This window comes from Fundulus heteroclitus, chromosome 12 (genome assembly GCF_011125445.2).
Source record: "Fundulus heteroclitus isolate FHET01 chromosome 12, MU-UCD_Fhet_4.1, whole genome shotgun sequence".
In the NCBI taxonomy this organism is placed as follows: domain Eukaryota; kingdom Metazoa; phylum Chordata; class Actinopteri; order Cyprinodontiformes; family Fundulidae; genus Fundulus; species Fundulus heteroclitus.
Window position 1 is genome coordinate 12347875 of NC_046372.1, and position 19310 is coordinate 12367184.

The 19310-nt window shown below is 40.2% G+C and overlaps 3 protein-coding genes across 4 annotated transcripts in view; all 3 read left to right on the forward strand.

The window, feature by feature from the left end:
* Nucleotides 1–4547, forward strand: part of sept5a (septin 5a) — a 36232-nt gene extending 31685 nt beyond the window's left edge. For both annotated transcript variants that reach the window (XM_012856667.3, XM_012856666.3), the window contains 4 exons: nt 1092–1188; nt 2462–2597; nt 2741–2843; nt 3475–4547. In XM_012856667.3, coding sequence (XP_012712121.1) covers nt 1092–1188; nt 2462–2597; nt 2741–2843; nt 3475–3537 — 399 coding nt within the window. In that variant the 3' untranslated portion in view covers nt 3538–4547. The remainder of the gene's footprint in view (nt 1–1091; nt 1189–2461; nt 2598–2740; nt 2844–3474) is intronic.
* Nucleotides 4548–6187: 1640 nt separating this feature from the next.
* On the forward strand, nt 6188–10969 carry gp1bb (glycoprotein Ib platelet subunit beta). The gene is made up of 2 exons (XM_012856670.3): nt 6188–6296; nt 8941–10969. Exon 2 carries the CDS (start codon nt 8951–8953, stop codon nt 9533–9535), a length of 585 nt encoding a protein of 194 aa, XP_012712124.2. The 5' UTR covers nt 6188–6296; nt 8941–8950; the 3' UTR covers nt 9536–10969.
* Nucleotides 10970–11630: 661 nt separating this feature from the next.
* The window catches only part of dhx37 (DEAH (Asp-Glu-Ala-His) box polypeptide 37), a 50750-nt gene continuing 43070 nt past the window's right edge, over nt 11631–19310 (forward strand). Inside the window, 12 exon segments of the mRNA XM_036143961.1 lie at nt 11631–11762; nt 11887–12027; nt 12106–12284; nt 13735–13847; nt 14101–14455; nt 14537–14685; nt 15980–16072; nt 16159–16255; nt 16362–16475; nt 17491–17707; nt 17816–17914; nt 17997–18067. Of these exon segments, the coding sequence (XP_035999854.1) occupies nt 11925–12027; nt 12106–12284; nt 13735–13847; nt 14101–14455; nt 14537–14685; nt 15980–16072; nt 16159–16255; nt 16362–16475; nt 17491–17707; nt 17816–17914; nt 17997–18067 (1590 nt within the window). The 5' untranslated portion in view covers nt 11631–11762; nt 11887–11924.

Sequence of the window (19310 nt, forward strand, 5' to 3'; positions counted from 1 at the left end):
TGTAAACAACACTGTGACAACGCAATCTAGTGAAACTTTTAACATCTTTTCTTACAAAATGATGACACTTTTAGACCGAAATGTTGAGAATTTTGATTCTTTTCCACTAAGTTTAAAGAATAATCGACATTCACTACCAGTTTGTTTGCTTACAAATTGGATACAACTAATTTGTATTTTTTTTTAAGTAAGAGCAGCAAAGTTCTCTCATTGTTTTGAGAAATGCAACAAAAATAATCTTTACTGGATCTTTATTTGTTAGTCTCCAGTAGGTTGTTGGTATATTTTGTTATTATTCAGATCATGGTTAAATATACTCTGTCGTGTGTAGACCACAAACCGTCTTTAGGAAATCACAGTTGAACCTCAGGCAGTATTTTGTAATACTGCCTGAGGTGTGTTTTTATTTTGTGCACCTTCCAGTTTTATGTAGCAAAGGCGTGTCTTACTTTCAAGTATTACTTCTCCACTTTAGTGTGATGCAAGTAAATGGAGTTAAGCAATGCCTCCTGAAAATATTTGAAAAGCTCAGCATTAATATGCTAAATTCAAAATCTCCAGACTTTCCATAATCTTTTACAAAAGGAAGTAGCTCCACAAAAGCCTATTAAATCATGTGATATTAAAAAAAATAATCAATTTGATATAAGGTAGTTCTGTTTTGTTTTTGAAAAGCCTCTGCTAAAGCAAACAAGAAGTCTGAGATTGCTCTCATTTGCATCATTAGTGTCTTGGTGTAAATAATAGCGCACATGTCCCAGAAATGGATATTCTGCTGATTATTCTTAATCTGGCACATAAACAGTGAATCTTCTGAACTCCATCTATTTAGCGTTGACATGATATATCGTGATGCTTAAAAGTTAATAAAATTAACCTTGTGATGTTTTACCTCCTCTATCTTAAAACTGCAAGAAAATAAACGGCTTGTAGTGTGTTTCATGTCTCAACAGTCTCCTGTGATGCTTCTCTTCGATTACATGGGTCTTTAGAGAATGTGTCGAACTATGCGAATGTGCACCAGCATGCTCAGTCAGCTTTTCCCCCCGCAGACTGGGGTCAAAATAACAAACGTGTCCTTGTGCATGCAGGAGTGCACGCCGTTCGCCGTGATCGGCAGCAACACTGTGGTGGAGGCCAGAGGCCAGAGGGTGAGAGGTAGACTGTACCCCTGGGGGATTGTTGAAGGTAATTTCATGAACCATGCATTGTTTTCGGCTCTCACCGCTGGGAATGCAAACTGCACACAGTAAAGGTGTGGACTTTGACTGGGCCATTGTTACACGTGAACATGCTTTGATTTAAGCCCCAGAGACGTCTCAAGGCCACGTCTCAAGTCATTTCACTGTAAAAACACAGCTAAAAATAAGTAAGAATTTCTTGAAATTAGTACATTTGTCCTTGATTTGAGCAGGTAAGTAAGATTATCTGCCAATAGAATGAGTATTTTGACCCCTAAAATAAGACAATTAGACATCCTGCACTTTAAATAGGATGATGGAGATGAGTTCTTCCTATTTTTAAGTGCAAAAATCTGATTCCATTGGCAAATCATTTTATTTACCAGCTCAAATCAAGGATAAATGCACTCATTTCAAGAAGATTTTAGTTATTTTTAGTTCCGTTTTTGCAGTGCAACCTCTTCTTTTCCTGGATTGCTCTGTGTTTAAGGAAGATCCAGCTTCCCATCAGCATATTGTTATCATCATCATGCTACATGATGTAAATGACGTGTTCAGAGTTTCGGTTTTCCACCACACACAGCATTTTGCATGCAGACCAAGAAGTAAAAAAAATTTATTGCCTACATGGTTTATGGCAATCGTCTGTCTCGCCTTCAACAATTTGTAGATTGCCTGACATACGACTTTCATCTCTTCGTGAGCAACAGGTCTCTGCAGCTCCTCCAGAGTAACCACGGGCATCCTGGCTATTTCTCTCATTAATCTTCTCCTTGCCATGACTTGGAACGATTGCTGTTGTTCCCTCTACGCTTTCCATTTTCAGATAATGGATTAAACAGTGCTGAGATTCTCAAAGTTTGGAATGAGGCTTTCTAACCTATACCTTCTCCACCACTATATTCTTTAGTCTTCAACGCGCTGTTTGTTTATTAATTTTCTGCTATAAACCTTTTTGACCAGAACAGCTGTATTTGCACTGAGATTAAATTGCAGACGTGGACTTTATTGACTGATTGGATGATGATGTTTTTTTTAAAATACTGTCAGATTAAAGGGAAGCTGAATACATTTGTAATCTCTGCTTGCTTATTTTTTTTGTAAAAAGAAAATTTTAAACTTTGTGTTACTTCCACCTTAAAATTATGCTACTTTGTGTTGGTATGTCACATAAAAATCCCTATAAAATACATTGAGGTTAGTGGTTGGTGTCACTTGCGAGAACCTGATCCATGTTCTAACCTGGCTTATTGATTACATCAACGTGTTTCTGTCCTCAGTGGAAAACCAGTCGCACTGTGACTTTGTGAAACTGAGGAACATGCTGATCCGTTCGCACATGCACGACCTTAAAGACGTCACCTGTGACGTCCACTATGAAAACTACAGAGCGCAGTGCATCCAGGAGATGACCAGGTTTGTCCCCGTGTGTGTGTGTGAGAAGGAGTCTGATGAGAAACAAGCCGTGGAATGAGAATGTTTTTGTGAACCTGCCGTCGATGCTTCCAGATTTGAAGAGAACGTTTCATCCCTCCTCTTCATTCTGTTTCACCTCTTAGTAAACTGGCTCAGGACAACCGGATTGAGAGCCCCATTCCCATCCTGCCACTGTCCACTCCAGACGTGGACACTGAGAAGCTAATTAAGATGAAAGATGAGGAGGTACGTCAATGTCTTAAGGATGCACAGATGTAGACAATGGAAGGAATGGAAGCACATCAACATGTCTAAAATTGATTGTTCTCCACTTCACTACCAATCTTTATAAAATAAGTGGCATTATGACTGAAGGCAATAATTCCCAATGCAATAAAATCACAACCAGATACGTTGTAATGGACTGTATGTAATTAAATCTGGTTCAATTCAACTAACTATGACTGGATTACTCGTAGGAATTAAACGGTGCTGGACTCATTTAAGCCATTAAAATGCAAACATGACAGCTTCATGTGAACTGACATGCAAAGACATAGTGGTGCAGTTCCTAAGTGATGGGTTTTGGGATAGAGCAGGTTAGGATTAGTAAAAGCCTTCCCAAAGTCCCAATCTCATGATGCTGTGTAGGCTATGGAGGCTTCCTGTGCAGTCTTTAAAAGTATGGAAGTTGATTAAATCAGTTTCCAAGTATTGAAATGTCTGCAAGAAAAATAAATAAATAAAGCATGGAAAATGTTTTGCGTTTCACAACTTTATTTCTCATTCCATTTATGTCCACATCTGTTTTCACGTACAGCATGTCAGGGTGTGTTGACGTGTCCACTTTAACCCTCCGTTCTCTTTCTCTCTGCAGCTGAAGAGGATGCAGGAGATGCTGAATAAAATCCAGCAGCAGATGCACGATAAGGATCAGTGACATTTCCAGAGGCAGCGCCACGTGCTGTTTCTCTCCTCTACGACCACGAGACCTTCACACCTGGATTTGGAGTGCTCGGAGCGGCGACTCTGGCTGACTCTGCATTTCTCTTCAGTTTGGTGCTCCATTTTTGTCTGTTTGCCTGGAGGTCGTTCATGTTTTCAAATGTTGAGCCCCTCCGGCTGTGATATCAACTCATATAATTTTAAGATATAATTTAAATAACTTCTCCGTATCTAATTTATAACGCAGTGCTTAACTTTTTTTTTTTTTTTTGGGGGTATAATGTGAGATGTTTTGTAAAGACCTGTAGGCTAATGTTTAGATTTGAACATGGGTGTTGTTTTGATTATGCAATTCTGTGTTGGATATCATGACATTTCTTTAGCTCCAGTTTTCCGTCCATAAAACTCCTTATTTTCCCCTCTCCTACGGACGTTCTAACTCATTGAAATCTAAAATTTGCCGTGAATTTGTTCTCTAACATTTAGAATTTCTAATGGTCAGTATAAGCATCCTCTTCCAGCAAGTTTTAACACACGGTTTGGGTTGAAGATGCACTCATAGCCAACGGCTAACGGCTAAAATAAGGGTTTGTGCATTATAGAGTGCATGTGTGTGCATGCCGTCATTACTCATATCTCCTGGAAGCTTTGGGCCTATTTTTTACTGCTTTGTAGCTGAGTCCGTGTGCTTGTATTTAATGCATCCAGTGTGCAGTTTGCATCGTCGCCACTACACTACGGAAAATAAGTAACGAGGAGCAAATACGACGTCTCTGCTTCTGTCCTAAACTTATCTCCCTGGATGTGAATAAAGCCATTGATGTAGTGAAACCTCCATGTGAGTTAAGACTGCAGAGTGTGTGCAGGTGACTGTGTGTGTGCGTGTTTGTGTGTGTGTGTGTCGACCTTACTGCTGCTGATGACAGCCCTGAAGGCTGTGAGCTCAGTCTTTGTGTCCCATTTTTGCAAAGGTGTGATTAATAAACTCCTCTTCTTGGCAGCCTGGCTTCTCTGACTCGTTATTTGATCTTTAGAGGACGGGGCCCAGGGAGCACAGCCGTGTCCTTTATCACGTCCACACATCATCAGCGCGGCTGGAGGAGGGAACTCCTGCAGGAAGATGATCTGCTGATTCATATATTCATATCTCTTGCAGCCATTATTCCCTCCCTCTGCTCACAGCATCGTCTTCCTGCCCGGAAGTGGACGCGTCAATATGTTCCAGCTCCAGTACTTTGTGTCACTCTCGAAGTTTTGTCACAAATAGCAATAGTTTCAATCATGTAGGGATTTTTTTTTTTAAATTTTGAAGTAAGTAAAAATAAACCAGACTTTACCAAGTTAGTTATTGTCAAATAGGCAAACATTTACCTTTTACTGCATTTTATCATTAAAAAAACATATCATTATGTTTTTTTGGTGTGAGTGGTGGCCTGCTGATTAGAGCACAGAGCTTCGGTCCCAGAGGTTCTGAGTTCAACTCCCAAAAGCTGCCATTCTGAGTCCCTGAGCAAGACCCTTAACCCCCAATTGCTCCCCAGGCGCCGCACAGTGGCAGCCCACTGCTCCCTAAGGGGATGGGTTAAGATGCAGAAGTGAATTTCTTCATTGTGAGATCAATAAAGTTCAATTATTATTTAATTCTGTAAAGTATTCCCCAGAAGTGAATGCTGCTTGTCGGGACTTTGATGCAATCAACTGGTTTCCTTATATAGGACATTTTTGACCAATCTGTATAATCTGACCCAATCTGTATAATATGATTGAACTTGATTTTGTAAAGTGCCTTGAGATGACATGTTTCATGATTTGGCGCTATATAAATAAAATTGAATTGAATTGAATTGAATTAAAGTATCTAAAGTTTAGATCAAAATGTGAGAAATAAAATGCCCCAGACGAACGGTAAACTCTACAGAGTTGTCTCTTAGAGCTGAGAGTTCTTTGTTGGCAAAGACGCCTCACAGTAAGAAGGTCCTGGGTTTAAATCCTGGCCGGAGCTCTTCTTTTATGAAGTTCACATGCATGAATTGCCCACAGTAATTGTGCATGTATGGTTGACTGCTTTGTGTTGCTCTATGGTAGACCAGCGCCCTGTTCAGGGTGTTCCCCGCCTCTCACCCACTGACCAACACTGTAAGGAATATAAAAACAATCTCTGGGCCGTCTGACCGGTCCTCTCATCAAAATGTATTTAATTAGTGAATGTGTAATGTATCTAAACGCTGCAGAGTCTTTGTAGTGGATTAAAGTGAAACTTGAATGAAAAAAAAAACAGCCTTAAAAGCCCCATGTCAAGTAATGAAGCCTGCCTGGTGTGAAAATAACACCTGAGTTTTGATCCAGCATTGAATGTTTAATAATCATTTGCAGTTCTCTGTGAAGATTCATGAGATTTAATCATGGAAACTCTCTATTAAACAATTTATTATGGTTTTTACTCAAGAGCACACTTTTTCATTTCTAACGTATCAACTTAAATTTTACTAGATACTTCATAATGGTGATTATGAAAATATATTCTGTCCTTAGGTTTGAGTGGATTTCATAGAGAGTAGGAGGACCTTTTGACAGACTCTCTGTGCTGGTGTAGATTATCTGTGCGCACGCGAGCCTGTGTGGGTTTCAATGCGCGCTTATAATTTGACAGCAGTCTTTATCAGTGTGAGCCAGCTGGCGCACTCCTAACTCACTCTTCTTCTGAAACAAACCAGAAGAAGCAAAGTCATCCACAGAGGACGCGCAGAAACGAAGGTAAAGGTCAACTTTTTTTCTTTTTACATTTCATAACTTACTCCTTTATGTGGTATTTTGGCATGCAACATGTCCAGTAAAAACCGTCTTGTTGTGCTGCATAAAAAAAGCAAAGAGTTTTGTTATCTAGGGTGCACATTAAAATGTTTAAAAGTATACAATTTAAAATAAAAAAAAATCTCATGACCCCTAAGTCACCATTGGAGGGTGAGTAAAATTTCTGATAGAGCACAACAAGCTGGTGGGATGTTACATATTTGTCATGGTAAAATCTGTAGATATTATTAAACACAAATTTCTTGGGAATATTTGACATAATGATACAGTTTGTATGGAACAAAAACAATATAACGTAGTTAATGCTCGAAAAAATGTTGGATGGTTTCTGTATATTTAGCGACATTCAAATTTATATAAACAGTAATTCCTGACTTTGAAAGTAGTGTTGCATCACTACTAAAGTCAAAGGTTATCCAGTTCACGTCATTTTATTTATGCAGCCCCAATTAACCTAACCCTATCCTAACCCAATTCATAACAAATCTCAAGGCAAACAAACACAAAAAAACTATTTAAGTCAAACAGAAATATTCCAAGTCAAGTACATACAATCCAATTGATCCTAGTTACCAAAATAATTTGTCAAGTTTGGTTTATTTCTTAAATTGGTTAAAAATGTTTCTAAGGAAACCCAGCAGATTGCATTGAGTCATTGACTTGCAGCCTTCACTCCTGGATGAGCGCGTATCGACAGCGGATAGTTACTTCCATTGTGTTGTTGGCTTTGCAGCAATCCCTCATACTGAGCATGCATGTAGCGGCACTGGAGAGGGAAACCAACCAGTCTCATTGGTTCTCAAAAACAAGCCAGCTTGATAATTAAATAAAAACAACAACAAAGAGATTGTCTATTTAAGGATTTATTGAAAGAATCAACCTGGGAAATCTGACACTTTACCGTAAACCATAGAGGAAAAATCTAATCCTCACTCCTGGTCCACAAGACAAACAGTTCTGAGATGCACAGAATATTTCAAGGAAGAGTTAAAGAAAGATTAATGCTTGTTGAAGTAAGAATTTAATCTAATTAAGTACCTAAAAGCCATCAAGATCTGTGATGGACTGGCGACCTGTCCAGGGTGCACCCTGCCTCTTGCCCAGTCACCACACCAGCACTCACATCAAAAACAACTAAAGACAAGGAGAAAAGGCCCGACTTGGTCCAATACATGTTTCTCAAGGAACCAGCCGAATCCCCATCGAAAAGTTGATGCTCACGTCCATCTCTTTTGCCTAAAGACGCATCCAGACACAGAGGTTCGCATGACTTTTGTTGGCACTCAAAGGTCACTTTTACATGAGGTATCAACGATGGTATTTAGATGTTGTCACATTTTCCTCTTTGAAACTGAACAATGTAAAGAAGCTCAAGAAGTTACTGAATTTAGCAAGGAACATCTCGATGACGGGTTAAATGGGACCTTGCAGAGCTTTATTTAAAAATTAACTAATTCTGCATCCCATACCACACAAAACAGACCTTTATCACAGCTGCAATCAGCAAAGGTGGATCAAGCTTTTCAACTAAGTCGGGCCCTGCATCCCTGATGCACAAAAACCAGGACTGGTCCATGGTTGCCTTGAGTTTGACTTGGGGCTGCTATTCCTATTAAGACCCGGCCATCGCTAACAGTGTTTCAATACAGTTTTGTTGGAGTCTGGCAGAGAGGGCCAACTTTAATTGGCTGAGCTTAAAACCGGTCATGGATGATTGGTTATTAATGCTGAGATGTATTTGTGTACAAACCAAGCTCAAACAAAAAGAAAACAATAAACAACATTCAAACAAAGAAGATTATTTTTGTTATTTTCAAAAGTAAACTTGTCAATTAATTCAAATGTTAAATTCAAATCCCAAACAATTCAAAATGTTTCTCGTTTTCAATGAGCAAGCACAAGAATCTTATAGGTCTATGGTCTGTGGTAAGGTTTAAGCATTAACAGGAGGCCCCTGATGATTTGGCGGCCCCAAATAATGGCTTAGTTTGCTTATGCCCGGGGCCGGCTCTGGACAAAACCTTTCTGAGGTTGAAAAGCAGTTCTGAGGACCTTTTCTTCAGATGAATGTGCACATCAAGCAAGACGATGTCCACCAACTCTAACCAACCAAAACCAGACTTCAATAGAAAAGTGGGAATGGTGTCATATTAGTGTTCCTATCCTCTGTTCTCGGACAGAATTGTGATATTTGTTTATAAAATGGACCTATTACAAGTTGGATCTATGGGCAATTTGTTACTCTGCTAACAAAAGGCATTCTACAAATAAAATTAATAATAAAAACATAACAATGACTTATTAAATTTAAACTATGGCCCAGATGTAGTCCATTCGAATGCAAATAAAATGAGATCATGAGAGAAAACAAGTTTATATTTCAATACAAAACAAGACAACAAGCTAAAAATGAATTTGAAAGATATAACTCAATTCAGTTTAAATGTCAAGGAATAAAATTGAGTATTATTTTGTAATTTTGAGATTGCTTCCTGTAGTTTGGGTGCAGCTATAGTAAAAAGTCTGAATCCCTCTGTTCTTTAAGCTGCTCCTCTGACCCCAGTGATCTTTTGCCTCTTCTCTGCAGCTTGGCAACCATGGCGGCGCTCCTGCTCCTGTGCCTTCTCTTCTTAATTGGAGGTCCCAGGTCGTTGGCGTGCCCCCACCCCTGCTCCTGTCAGGGTGTTCAGGTGGACTGCAGCGGCAAATCCCTCACCTCTGCCTCCATGCCCTCCAGTTTCCCTGCAGTGACCACCGAGCTGCTCCTCCACGACAACCTGCTGAGCACCCTCCCCAACGGGGCGCTGGACGACCTGACGGAGCTGCTCTCTGTCTCCCTCCACGGCAACCCCTGGACGTGCGACTGCGGCATCCTCTACCTGCGAGCCTGGCTGAGACGCCAGCCCGCCCACGTCACGTCCCATCTGGGGGTAAACTGCAGCTCTCCTCCCAGCCTGAGAGGCCGGTCTGTGGTGTATCTGACCGAGGAGGAGGTGCTGGAGACCTGCCACTACTGGTACTGCAACCTGGCCCTCGCCTCTCTGGGCTCTCTGATTGTGTTTGTGGTGATGCAGGCGGCTTTGCTGGTGGCTCTCCTCGTTTTCCTGAAGAGATTCGAGAGGCTGACGAGGGAGGCCAAGCGAACCACAGAGGAAAGCTTCACGGTCGGGGATGATGACTGAGAGAAGGATTATGAGCGTTTAAAGGACAGCAGCGTCTGAGATGAAGCTGTTAAAATTGCCTCACTGTAGGGAAGCCTGGTTTGACGACCACAGATGCTTACACAGGTTCAGGTTAAATGTCAGGTCAAACTGGACATTGTGAAACTTTTGTGACAGGATCAAGACTTTACTATAACATTTTACGTTTAATTTTAGTTTATTGCCACTGATCATTATAAACTATTATAAATCAAAAATATGCAGAAAATAGCCAAAACAAGAACCCAGCCAGGGTTAAAGCCATTGGTAGTTGTCCAAGGATATGTTGTCATAGTCTTTCTGGTTTTGCAGTTATTCGTTGTTTTGTTTTTATTCTTCTTCTTTAATTTATTAAACTATGGAATATGCCATGTGGGCTGTGCAATTGGCAGCATCGTTGCCTTGCATCGAGAAGGTCCTGGGTTTGAACCCTGGATTCTATCTTGGGTCGTTCTGCATGGAGTTTGCATGTTCTCCCTGTGCATGGGTGGGTTTTCTCCGGGTATAACAGCTTCCTCCTACAGTCCATAAGTTAACTGGTTACTCAAAATTGCCTTTAGGTGTGAATGTGTACATGCATGCTTGTCCTGTGTGTTTCTGTGTTGCCCTGTAAGACTGGCGACCTTTGCCAGGGTGTACCCTGCCCCTTGCCCAATGACTGCTAGGGATAGGCAGCCCCTCATCGACCCTGCAAAGATAACTGGGTATAGATAACGGATGGACGTAATAGACCATTTTGCATCTCTACGGCAAGATAGTCCTGCTCAACATGAGCTGCAAAAAAATACATAAACCAATAGATCAACAGGAAAAAAGGAGCTAAAAGGAATGATTAATAAAACAAGAAATAAAAATATCACTGTCCCATACATTTTGTTTTTTATTTATTTATGTGTTTATTCGTTTTTTAAGTTTTGACAATTTAATTGTTTAAAACGTTTTTTCAGCAGATTTACCTACATAACCTTTCACATATATGTGTCTGTTCCCAATGCACTTTGGTACTACCACACATTTGTTCCAATATACCAAGAAGAAATAAAACAGTTTAACTTAAATGTCTTTTCAGCTATTTTTGATCAAAATTAAATTAGGTAAAGCGGTCATCATAAGTCTTGTTTTGTTTGTTTGTCATTTGCAATGAACAACAATGTAAATTTTAAATGTAGTAATTTTAAGAAATTGTTTCTTTCTTTTCTTTCTTTATTTGTCATTACAACTATACATTATAGTATATTCCAACAAAAAAATTCTGTTGCCTTTTTTATGTATATGTTGTGTCCTGCAAACTTTTGCAGGACACAACACATACATTTGCAGGACTCTTTCTAATTTTCATGTCTACTTGTTTGTTTCTTTGAATCTATATATCAGATATTTTGAATTATGATTTAAAGACAAAAATAAAGAAGTGAATTCATACCCACTTGCACTGTTGAGCTTTTTTTATATTAAAAAAATTAAAATTTTGCCTTTAAGAAGTATACTTCATATTACGTTTGTCATACTTTTGTTAAGTATCACGTATGAACACTTCTTAAAGTTTGTTGAATTTTATCATTTATTCTTTTACCTTTATATTTTTCTTTCATTTTCTTCATGCTATTTCTGTCTTTTATGATTTTATTTATTTTCTGCTTTATTTTTTTCGTTTATACCTTCTCTCCATTTGTTTTACTCTCATTTTCTTTTCTATATGTTAATTTCTGTTCATTTCTTTTTATATTATTATTCTCGTCTCTTTTGGCTTTAATTATTTTTGCTTTGTTGTTATTGCTTTTTTTTCTTCCGTTCTCTTTTAATGTTTTCTTTTCTTTTCTCTTTTCTTTCTGCAATCTGTCATGTCCCTTTTATATATCTCTTCCTTTTAATTTTCACTTTTTAATTATTTTACTTAACTTCTTATTTTGAAAAATGTTTTTATCTTTCAGCTTGAATTTAATTCATTTATTGGAATTTTATATCATATCTGCAATTAATTCTGTTTGTAATTAACATATTTCTCGCCCTCTCAATTATTTAATTTGATTAATTCGACGCTACAGCGGAACGCTTCTACGGACCAACTCGTGTTTCTGGGGGGACAGTTTTAATAGATGGACCTTGGCGTGTTTACACGTGAGATCTGTGCAGGACACTTTCTTCAGCAGCTTATTTATTCTCTAACGCGGCTTTTTCCCCCCTTTTTTAGACAATTGATGCCGAAAAGGTACGAACGTTACGACAGTTAAAAGCATGACGTCATCAGTCTGAAGAACGCGGTTTATAACGGTTGTCCTCTCGCGGTAGTTGAGCTGCTAGAGCACTAACCTGGTCTGTTTCTGGGTCTCTTGTTGGCTGTCTGTGTAATATCCAGGTCTCGGTGTAAAAAATGGGAAAGTTAAGGAAGAAGCACAACTGGAAAGGAAGGCAGAAAAGTGAACCGCAGCAACCAGCGAAGGAAGAGAAGACAGCTGTTGTGGTGGAGCTACATGGTGGGGAACATGCTTATTATCATCCAAGTGGTTATTGTTTAATAGCAGCCTCCTCAGTGGTCTATTTGTTCATGTCAGATGGGGATCGGATGAAAGGTGTGGACGACAGCAACGCTCTGGTCCTTCCTGCCTCCAGAAGCAAGCAGAAGAAGAAAGAGGGGGGCTTAAAACGACCCGCGTCCTCTAAAAGACCCCTGACAAAGAAGCAGAGAAAAGAGCTGCAGAAGGTGTTGGAGCGCAAAGAGAAGAAAGCTCAGGTGAGACGACCTAAAACTACATTGTTACAACGCTAACACAATGTCGCCGTCTGACGTCAAACAGGTTAGAAAAACAGAAGCAACTGGGGCTCCCTCAGTTAAAAGCTGGGGGGTGAGAGACGTTTCAGGCTTTAAACTGTTTGGATTGAGCCTTCCTGCGGATCTAAACTCACATCTGTGGTGCCAACAAGAGATTTTGGCTCAAACGCTTGGATTGTGAGTTGTCCTGAAACTGACTGAAACATCAGCCGTAATATTAGACTGAAGGCATCTGAGACCTCCTCCGGTGTTCACCCCTCCCTCAAACCTCAAAGAGCATCCCTTATTGTTGAGGTGTGGGCGCACAGCAGAGTCTTGGCCTGAGGAGCTGGCCCTCCAGCGTGGAGAGATGTTATTTAGTTTCTCTGGTGTAGAAGTCCGGTTGCTGCACTGAACTGCAGGCACCATGCCGCTCAGTTTGTGTGTGGAGATTTTATCCTTAGGAGGGACCAACCTCTTTCTGAGAGTTTGGTTCGGTGTGAAGCGCAACAGGATGTTGTGTTTGGTGAAAATCCTCCTTAGTTTCTTAGATGTTCCGTCGGGAAATGACAGTGTTTGATTGTGTCTGTTGTTTTCCTCTCGTACTGTTCAGTGGTCTGTTTCGTGGATTTCCACGTTACCTAAGGAGCAGCCCTCTTGGGATGTCCAGAGGAGTTGTTCTGATGCGGTTCTGCTCTTCGTGGTACGGTGGCTGACAAGAGCAAAGGCGCTGCGAACGCAAAAAGCACACAAAACAGAGGCCCACACACAAAACACGTGCGATGGAGAAATGCAGCTAAAGAGAAACGCTGCGATCACAGACATTAGACACATAAGGTGGAAAAATGCTGCAAACACAAATGATGCTGACGCAGAAACATGCAAAAAAAAAAAAACAAGCAAAGTCAAAATGCTGCAAGCAGCAAAAACAAATGCAAGTTAAGAAAAGCTGCAAACTAGCTCCGCTTAATTGAAGTGCTCCAGACCACTAGAGGGAGTCGACCACCAACCTAGTTATATTGGTCTACAGACCTCAGACTGCAGTGATTGAATAACGTCAGAAATGCAAAAGTCTCAAGCACGCCAGGACTAAGGATGTTTATATGCTGCTGCTCTATAATATTGCAAATGATTACGTGTTTAAAAAGACACAAAGGAAAACATGGGCCACATGGCTTGGTTGGAAGTTTTAAGTTTTTTTTTGTGATGCGACAAACCGCAAAAAAACGTTCAAGCAAGGTGGATATTTTTGCAAAGCTGCAAACAGCCTGAAAACAAAAGATCAAGGCAAATACTTTGAATGTTTGCAGAATCATTAACAAAAAAAACTTTATGTATGTTAATGTGTCTTTTCAGCAGGACATTTCAAAAATTCATCTATTTTTTTTTTAATCATCTCCTACTGAGATATTTCTATTCACCTGTTTTCTAGAGGGCAGACGTCCTCACCAAACTGGCAGAGGTGCAGCTTCCAGAGTCTGAGCTGAAACTTTTGTTCACCACGTCCAAACTGGGAACGGGAGACAAGCTTTACCAAAGTAAACAGTAAGTGCAAAGTCCTCAGCACCACAGGGCGGAAAACAGAGACGCACCCAGGAGACTCTGTTCAGAGATATTTGTATCAATAAAGTTTTAATCAATCCCATCAGTCCAACTTAGTTGCCTTAAAATGTTAGTTTGCAGTTTGGGATGCTTTCAGACAAAACTAATAAAAATGGTGGGTGGAGAGTCGAATCAAGGCAGCAACAGTGTGGGTGTGCTGTGGATGTTGGAGTCAGCCGTTTTTCATTCCCCTCAGGTCCTCTGATGAAGTCAAAGATGGAGAATCTGGTCCAAAGATCAGCAGTGTCAGCGGGGCAAACAGGAAGAGGAAATGGGAAGAAGAAGAAGAAGAAGAAGAGGATGAAGAGCAAAGTAAAGAAGAGAGTAGTGAAGAGGACACCTCCTCTGAGGAGGAGGAGGAGGAGGATAACGCCACAGAGACAGGTGGTCTTAAGGAAGCTGCTGAAACAAAGCAGGAGGTGAAGCTGGAGCAGAACGTCGCAGGTCCAGATGAGCAGAAAGAGGCGATTCCTGCTCGGAAGACGGCGCAAAGCAAGCAGCTGTCGGAACCGGCTGTGTTTATTCCGGTTGACAGGTCGGCGGAGGTTCAGGTGAGGGAGTTTCACGCCGTGCCCGTTTCTGCCGCTGCGTTTGTTTGTGTGCTTTAAGCCGGTTTCGCTCCGTCGCTGCAGGAGGCCCGTCTGAAGCTGCCGGTGCTGGGCGAGGAGCAGGTCATCATGGAGGCGGTCAGGGAGAATCCCTGCGTCGTCATCTGCGGAGAGACAGGAAGTGGAAAGACGACGCAGGTGCCTCAGTTCCTGTATGAGGCCGGTTACGCCAGGTAGGTTATCCCTTATGTTCTCATATGGTTCTCTGGACATTAAAGGTTCTAATAATGTATCATAACAGGGTTCTGACTCAGTCTGGAAAATATGGAACTTATTTATTTTCCACGTCTGGACAAGCATGAAAAAAACAACAGAGCGTGAAAATATTTGTACTTATAGCATTTATAACCTGTCTGGTTTTTAAAGGTTCCATCTATCTGTCCGTCTGTTCATTGCTCCCTCCTTCCATCCAGCCGTCCTTCTAGTCATCCATCCATCATGTCAATTACGTCCATCTGTCTGCCATCCTGTCCATTTCTTTGTCTCGTCCTCCATCTCTCTATTTTCAATTCTTCCAGTTTCTAGATTTTTCAAAGTTAATCACTGTGGAGACTTTGGCTGTTATTTTTTCAGTTTGTGCTTTAAAGGTATATAGCCACGTAATATGCTTAGAAAAAAAGACCAAAACCCGTTTGATCATGATAAAATTAGGTTATATACACCAAGCCTCCATCCTGATAGTGTTTTGATGGTCATTTTTGAGGCAAAAAATAATTTGCTCCTGGGCGTGATTAACAAATATAAACAAACGTGGTGCCATCTAGCGGTAGTATCGCAGAATTATTATAATACCTGTTTGCTTAATTAATAAAACAGTATTAAATGATGCTGGACTGAGCCTGATCCTCTGCAATGCCCCACAATAAAGCGGCAGCTCGGCGTGATCGAAGACCGACGATCTACAACTTTAAGAGCCTCATATCAGAAAATTTACTCACGTCAGTCAACTCTGCGGTCACATCTGAGCAATCGGCAGGTTTAGCGTCCGCTTCAGTGAACACCAACTTTCATACTGTATTCCCAGCGACAATCCAGGCTTTGGAATCTTTTTTCTTTTTTTTTTTTTCACTGGATCTTGGACCTTTCTTCATTGTTTCACTGGGAGATGCTAATAGCCATTAGCTGTGTCCCTGTTTTAACCCCTGCTGCGCATGCGCAGTAGGTACTTCCGTTAAAATCATAAATAAACACAAAAGGCTTTATTTACTTACAAACTGAGCTAAAACAAAACATAGAACACCAAAATAACATGTAATACGCCAGCAGGACGTCATAATCTTTCATAAAAACTTTGAATGCAACCAGAGCGAGCTACTGACATAAATAAAAAAGGGTAAAATAACTTGGCTATACACCTTCAAAAAATAGCTAAGAACGACAGAAAATTGTTGGAAAGAAAGAAATTTTGACAAAAGCAATCTGAGTTAGTTAAGTAAGTTATTGTCCTTATTTGGTTGTTTCTTCCAGGGACAACAGGATTATTGGGATCACAGAGCCGAGGAGAGTCGCAGCGGTCAGCATGTCGCACCGAGTGGCCAAAGAGATGAACCTTCCCAGACAGTGCGTTAAACATTTCACTCACTTAAGTTCCTAAAAGGACATTTCTTTTTTTTTTTTCTGATAATGATGCATGTTTGTTTTCTCAGAGTCGTGTCGTACCAGATTCGATATGAGGGCAACGTGACGAGTGACACAAAAATCAAGTTCATGACAGACGGCGTCCTGCTGAAGGAGATTCAGAAGGTATCACTCTGTTTTCCACATTTATTTATGTATTATTGGGATTTTGTGTTTATTCACAGAAAGCCAGAAATGACTTAGAATAATGAAACTCTGCTTTGCTTTGCAGGATTTCCTGCTTCAGAGATACAGCGTGATAATCATTGACGAAGCCCATGAACGAAGCGTCTACACGGACATCCTCATTGGGTTGTTGTCCCGCATCGTCCCGCTGAGAAACAAGGTCGGACATTTACAGCTGCTAAATCTGTGCAAATCTGATCTCAAGCAATTTATTTCTGAGCCTCTACGCCCGACACATCGTCGCTCCCTACTCGTCATTATTTGGCATGCAGAGTGCCCTCGTCGAATGTTATAGCAACCCAGCCTACATTAAACATTTAAGCAAAACAACTGCATTTATATGCATTTTGATGACATGTCTAGCGAGAAGGATGTATGTTATTTTCATAATCTTTGTTCAGGGAAGGTAGACAACCTTTCATTTATTAGTTTCGCTGAAGACTTTCTGTTCTCAGAAAGATGGAAGGAAGTGACATTTTCTGGCTACGTCGGCGAGTTGCTCCGAGATTCCGGTAGATAAGTAACATAATTTAAACAAAACATTGCAGTTATATGCATTTCGGTGACACCTCTAGCAAAAAGTATACATAATATATGTATTATCTTTATTCAGGGAAGGTAGATAAACTTTGATTTATTAGTTTCGCCGAAGGTTTCAGTGTCTCGTGTTCTACCGCGTGGAGGCTGGAGCAAAAGCAGGGAGGCGTTCCATTTACTCTTAAGCCATCCACCGTATTTATAGAGGGAAATGCAACATTTAAAAACAGGAGCTGCAATTCTTTACATTTTGATGAGATTTCTTGCAAAAGTATGCATGATACTTTCATATTATTCTTTCAGGAAGTGTAGGTAATATTTTGTTTAGTAGTTTTCCTGACACCAACCCTAACTCATTTGTTATGGCTGTTTCAATGGAGGCTGCTATCTTTTTTTGTCTTCAAAACTTTTATCATTAATCAGCCTTTTTATTTTGTTCTCAAACGTCCTTGACTTGAAGGTCATGTCTGGATCTGCATCCTTTTTACGCTAACCTGCGTTGTGAATCAATCCAGGGCAAAAATTAAGTCGTTTGCAGCTGCAAAAAGTTGAAAATAATGGAGCAGATTGCTCGGCTCTGTGATATTCCTCCCAGATTTACTTCACACCCGTCTTTCTCCGTGTCCGTTCTCCTGCAGAAAGGGATGCCCATGAAGCTGCTGATCATGTCGGCCACTCTGCGGGTGGAGGACTTCACAGAAAACCAGAAGCTTTTCCGGACGCCGCCGCCCGTCGTCAAGGTGGACGCTCGGCAGTTCCCGGTCACCGTCCATTTCAACAAACGAACTCCGCTGGAGGACTACACCGGAGAAGCCTTTCAGAAGACCTGCAAAATCCACCGCATGCTGCCTCCGGGTATTTTTAACTTTATTCTTTTTACTTTCAGTGTCCGCTGTGATCTGCACAGCCAGTAGTGTGTGTAAAAGGCAATAACTCATGATGGTGTGTGTTCGTGTCGTTTAGGGGGTATCCTGGTGTTCCTGACGGGTCAGGCTGAGGTCCACAGCCTCTGCAGGAGACTCAGGAAAGCTTTCCCGTTTAGGAAGAGCAGCACAGCCGCTGGTGCGTGGTCAGCCTCTCTTCATGAGTAACCACTGATCCTTTTGTTTGTTCCTCTCCTGAATTTTCTGCTTTTTCTGTTCAGCTGAGGACGAGGAAGCGGACACAGCTGAGGCGATGAGGAAATTCAAGAAGGCCAAACAGAAGAAGACTGTTGTGAGTTTACCTGCAGTAAAAACACGATTTGTTTCCCCTTGAGTCTGCAAACATCTGCCCCACTCAGCCTGACATCCAGGCAATATCATTTATCCCAGTTAATTTTTTTTTACAATTGCCCTATTCATGTGTACACAAAGCTGATATCCTTACCTTTTAAAAGTCTATTTGGTTTCTTTATATAGCTCTAATTCAGAACACTTCATCTCAAGGCACTTTACAAAGTCAGCTCTGACTATTCAGTCTTTTCGCACATAAATCTCTGCTAGAAATGTTTTTAGTTAAATCCATCACATTATCTAAAATTCTAATTGTTCAAAAATGCTAAAGGATAAGTAAAAAGCCATATATTTCAACTCGTATCACAATATTTACCATTATTGTTGCCATCACAAGATCTTCTGATACCATGCAGCTCTTTTAAGTTGTGCTGGATCTGGACAGATTTTCTTAGAACTCAATTTTTATTTATCTTTCAACATTTATACAGTGTGGTACATGAATGCTTATTCCTTTTACTTTTAGTTTCACAGACAAAACAAAAAGAAAGAAACACAAAGGAGAAGGAAAAGGAATCAATAAAACAAATAGCAGGGTAAAGGAAAAAATATCTAAAGCTAGGGCCCCAGTCGTTGAGCTACCATTATTACTGCATTAACAGGCAAAACAGGCTTCCAACAATTACTGAATAACTATTTAATGATGATGAAATGTTAAAGGGCACATTTAAAAAACAAATAACAAATATGTATTTAAGATTTGTAATTTGTCTGAACAAATATTTGGGTTTTCAGACTTTATTCTATTATCTACAAGTTAACGCTCGAAACCTCTAAAAAACAAATTTATATTTATTATATTTTTGTGTTTGAGTTGCTGTCAGGGACCCTAAAGGGGAATTCATATCAGAAAACGAAGCTTGTCTACAATCTGGATTTTCTTTTTTTCAACTAAAAATGTGATTCTGATTCTGGCTTAGATTCCTAACAAACTCATATTTTTTTATTATGGACAAATCAAAGATATTAAAGATCACAATACAGATTTTACAAGTTGTTGTATACAGGTCTTGAAAGAGAGCTGTTCTAAATTGGTTCAGATACCCGAAAACAACAATAACAATAACAATAGTAGAGGAGCAACCAGAACGTAAAGCTCTGATGGGTAAAAGTTTTGTGCTCAAATGTCCAGAACGTTAAAACTGATGTAAATATTCAAAACATTTATAGGTAAAAATGTAGAA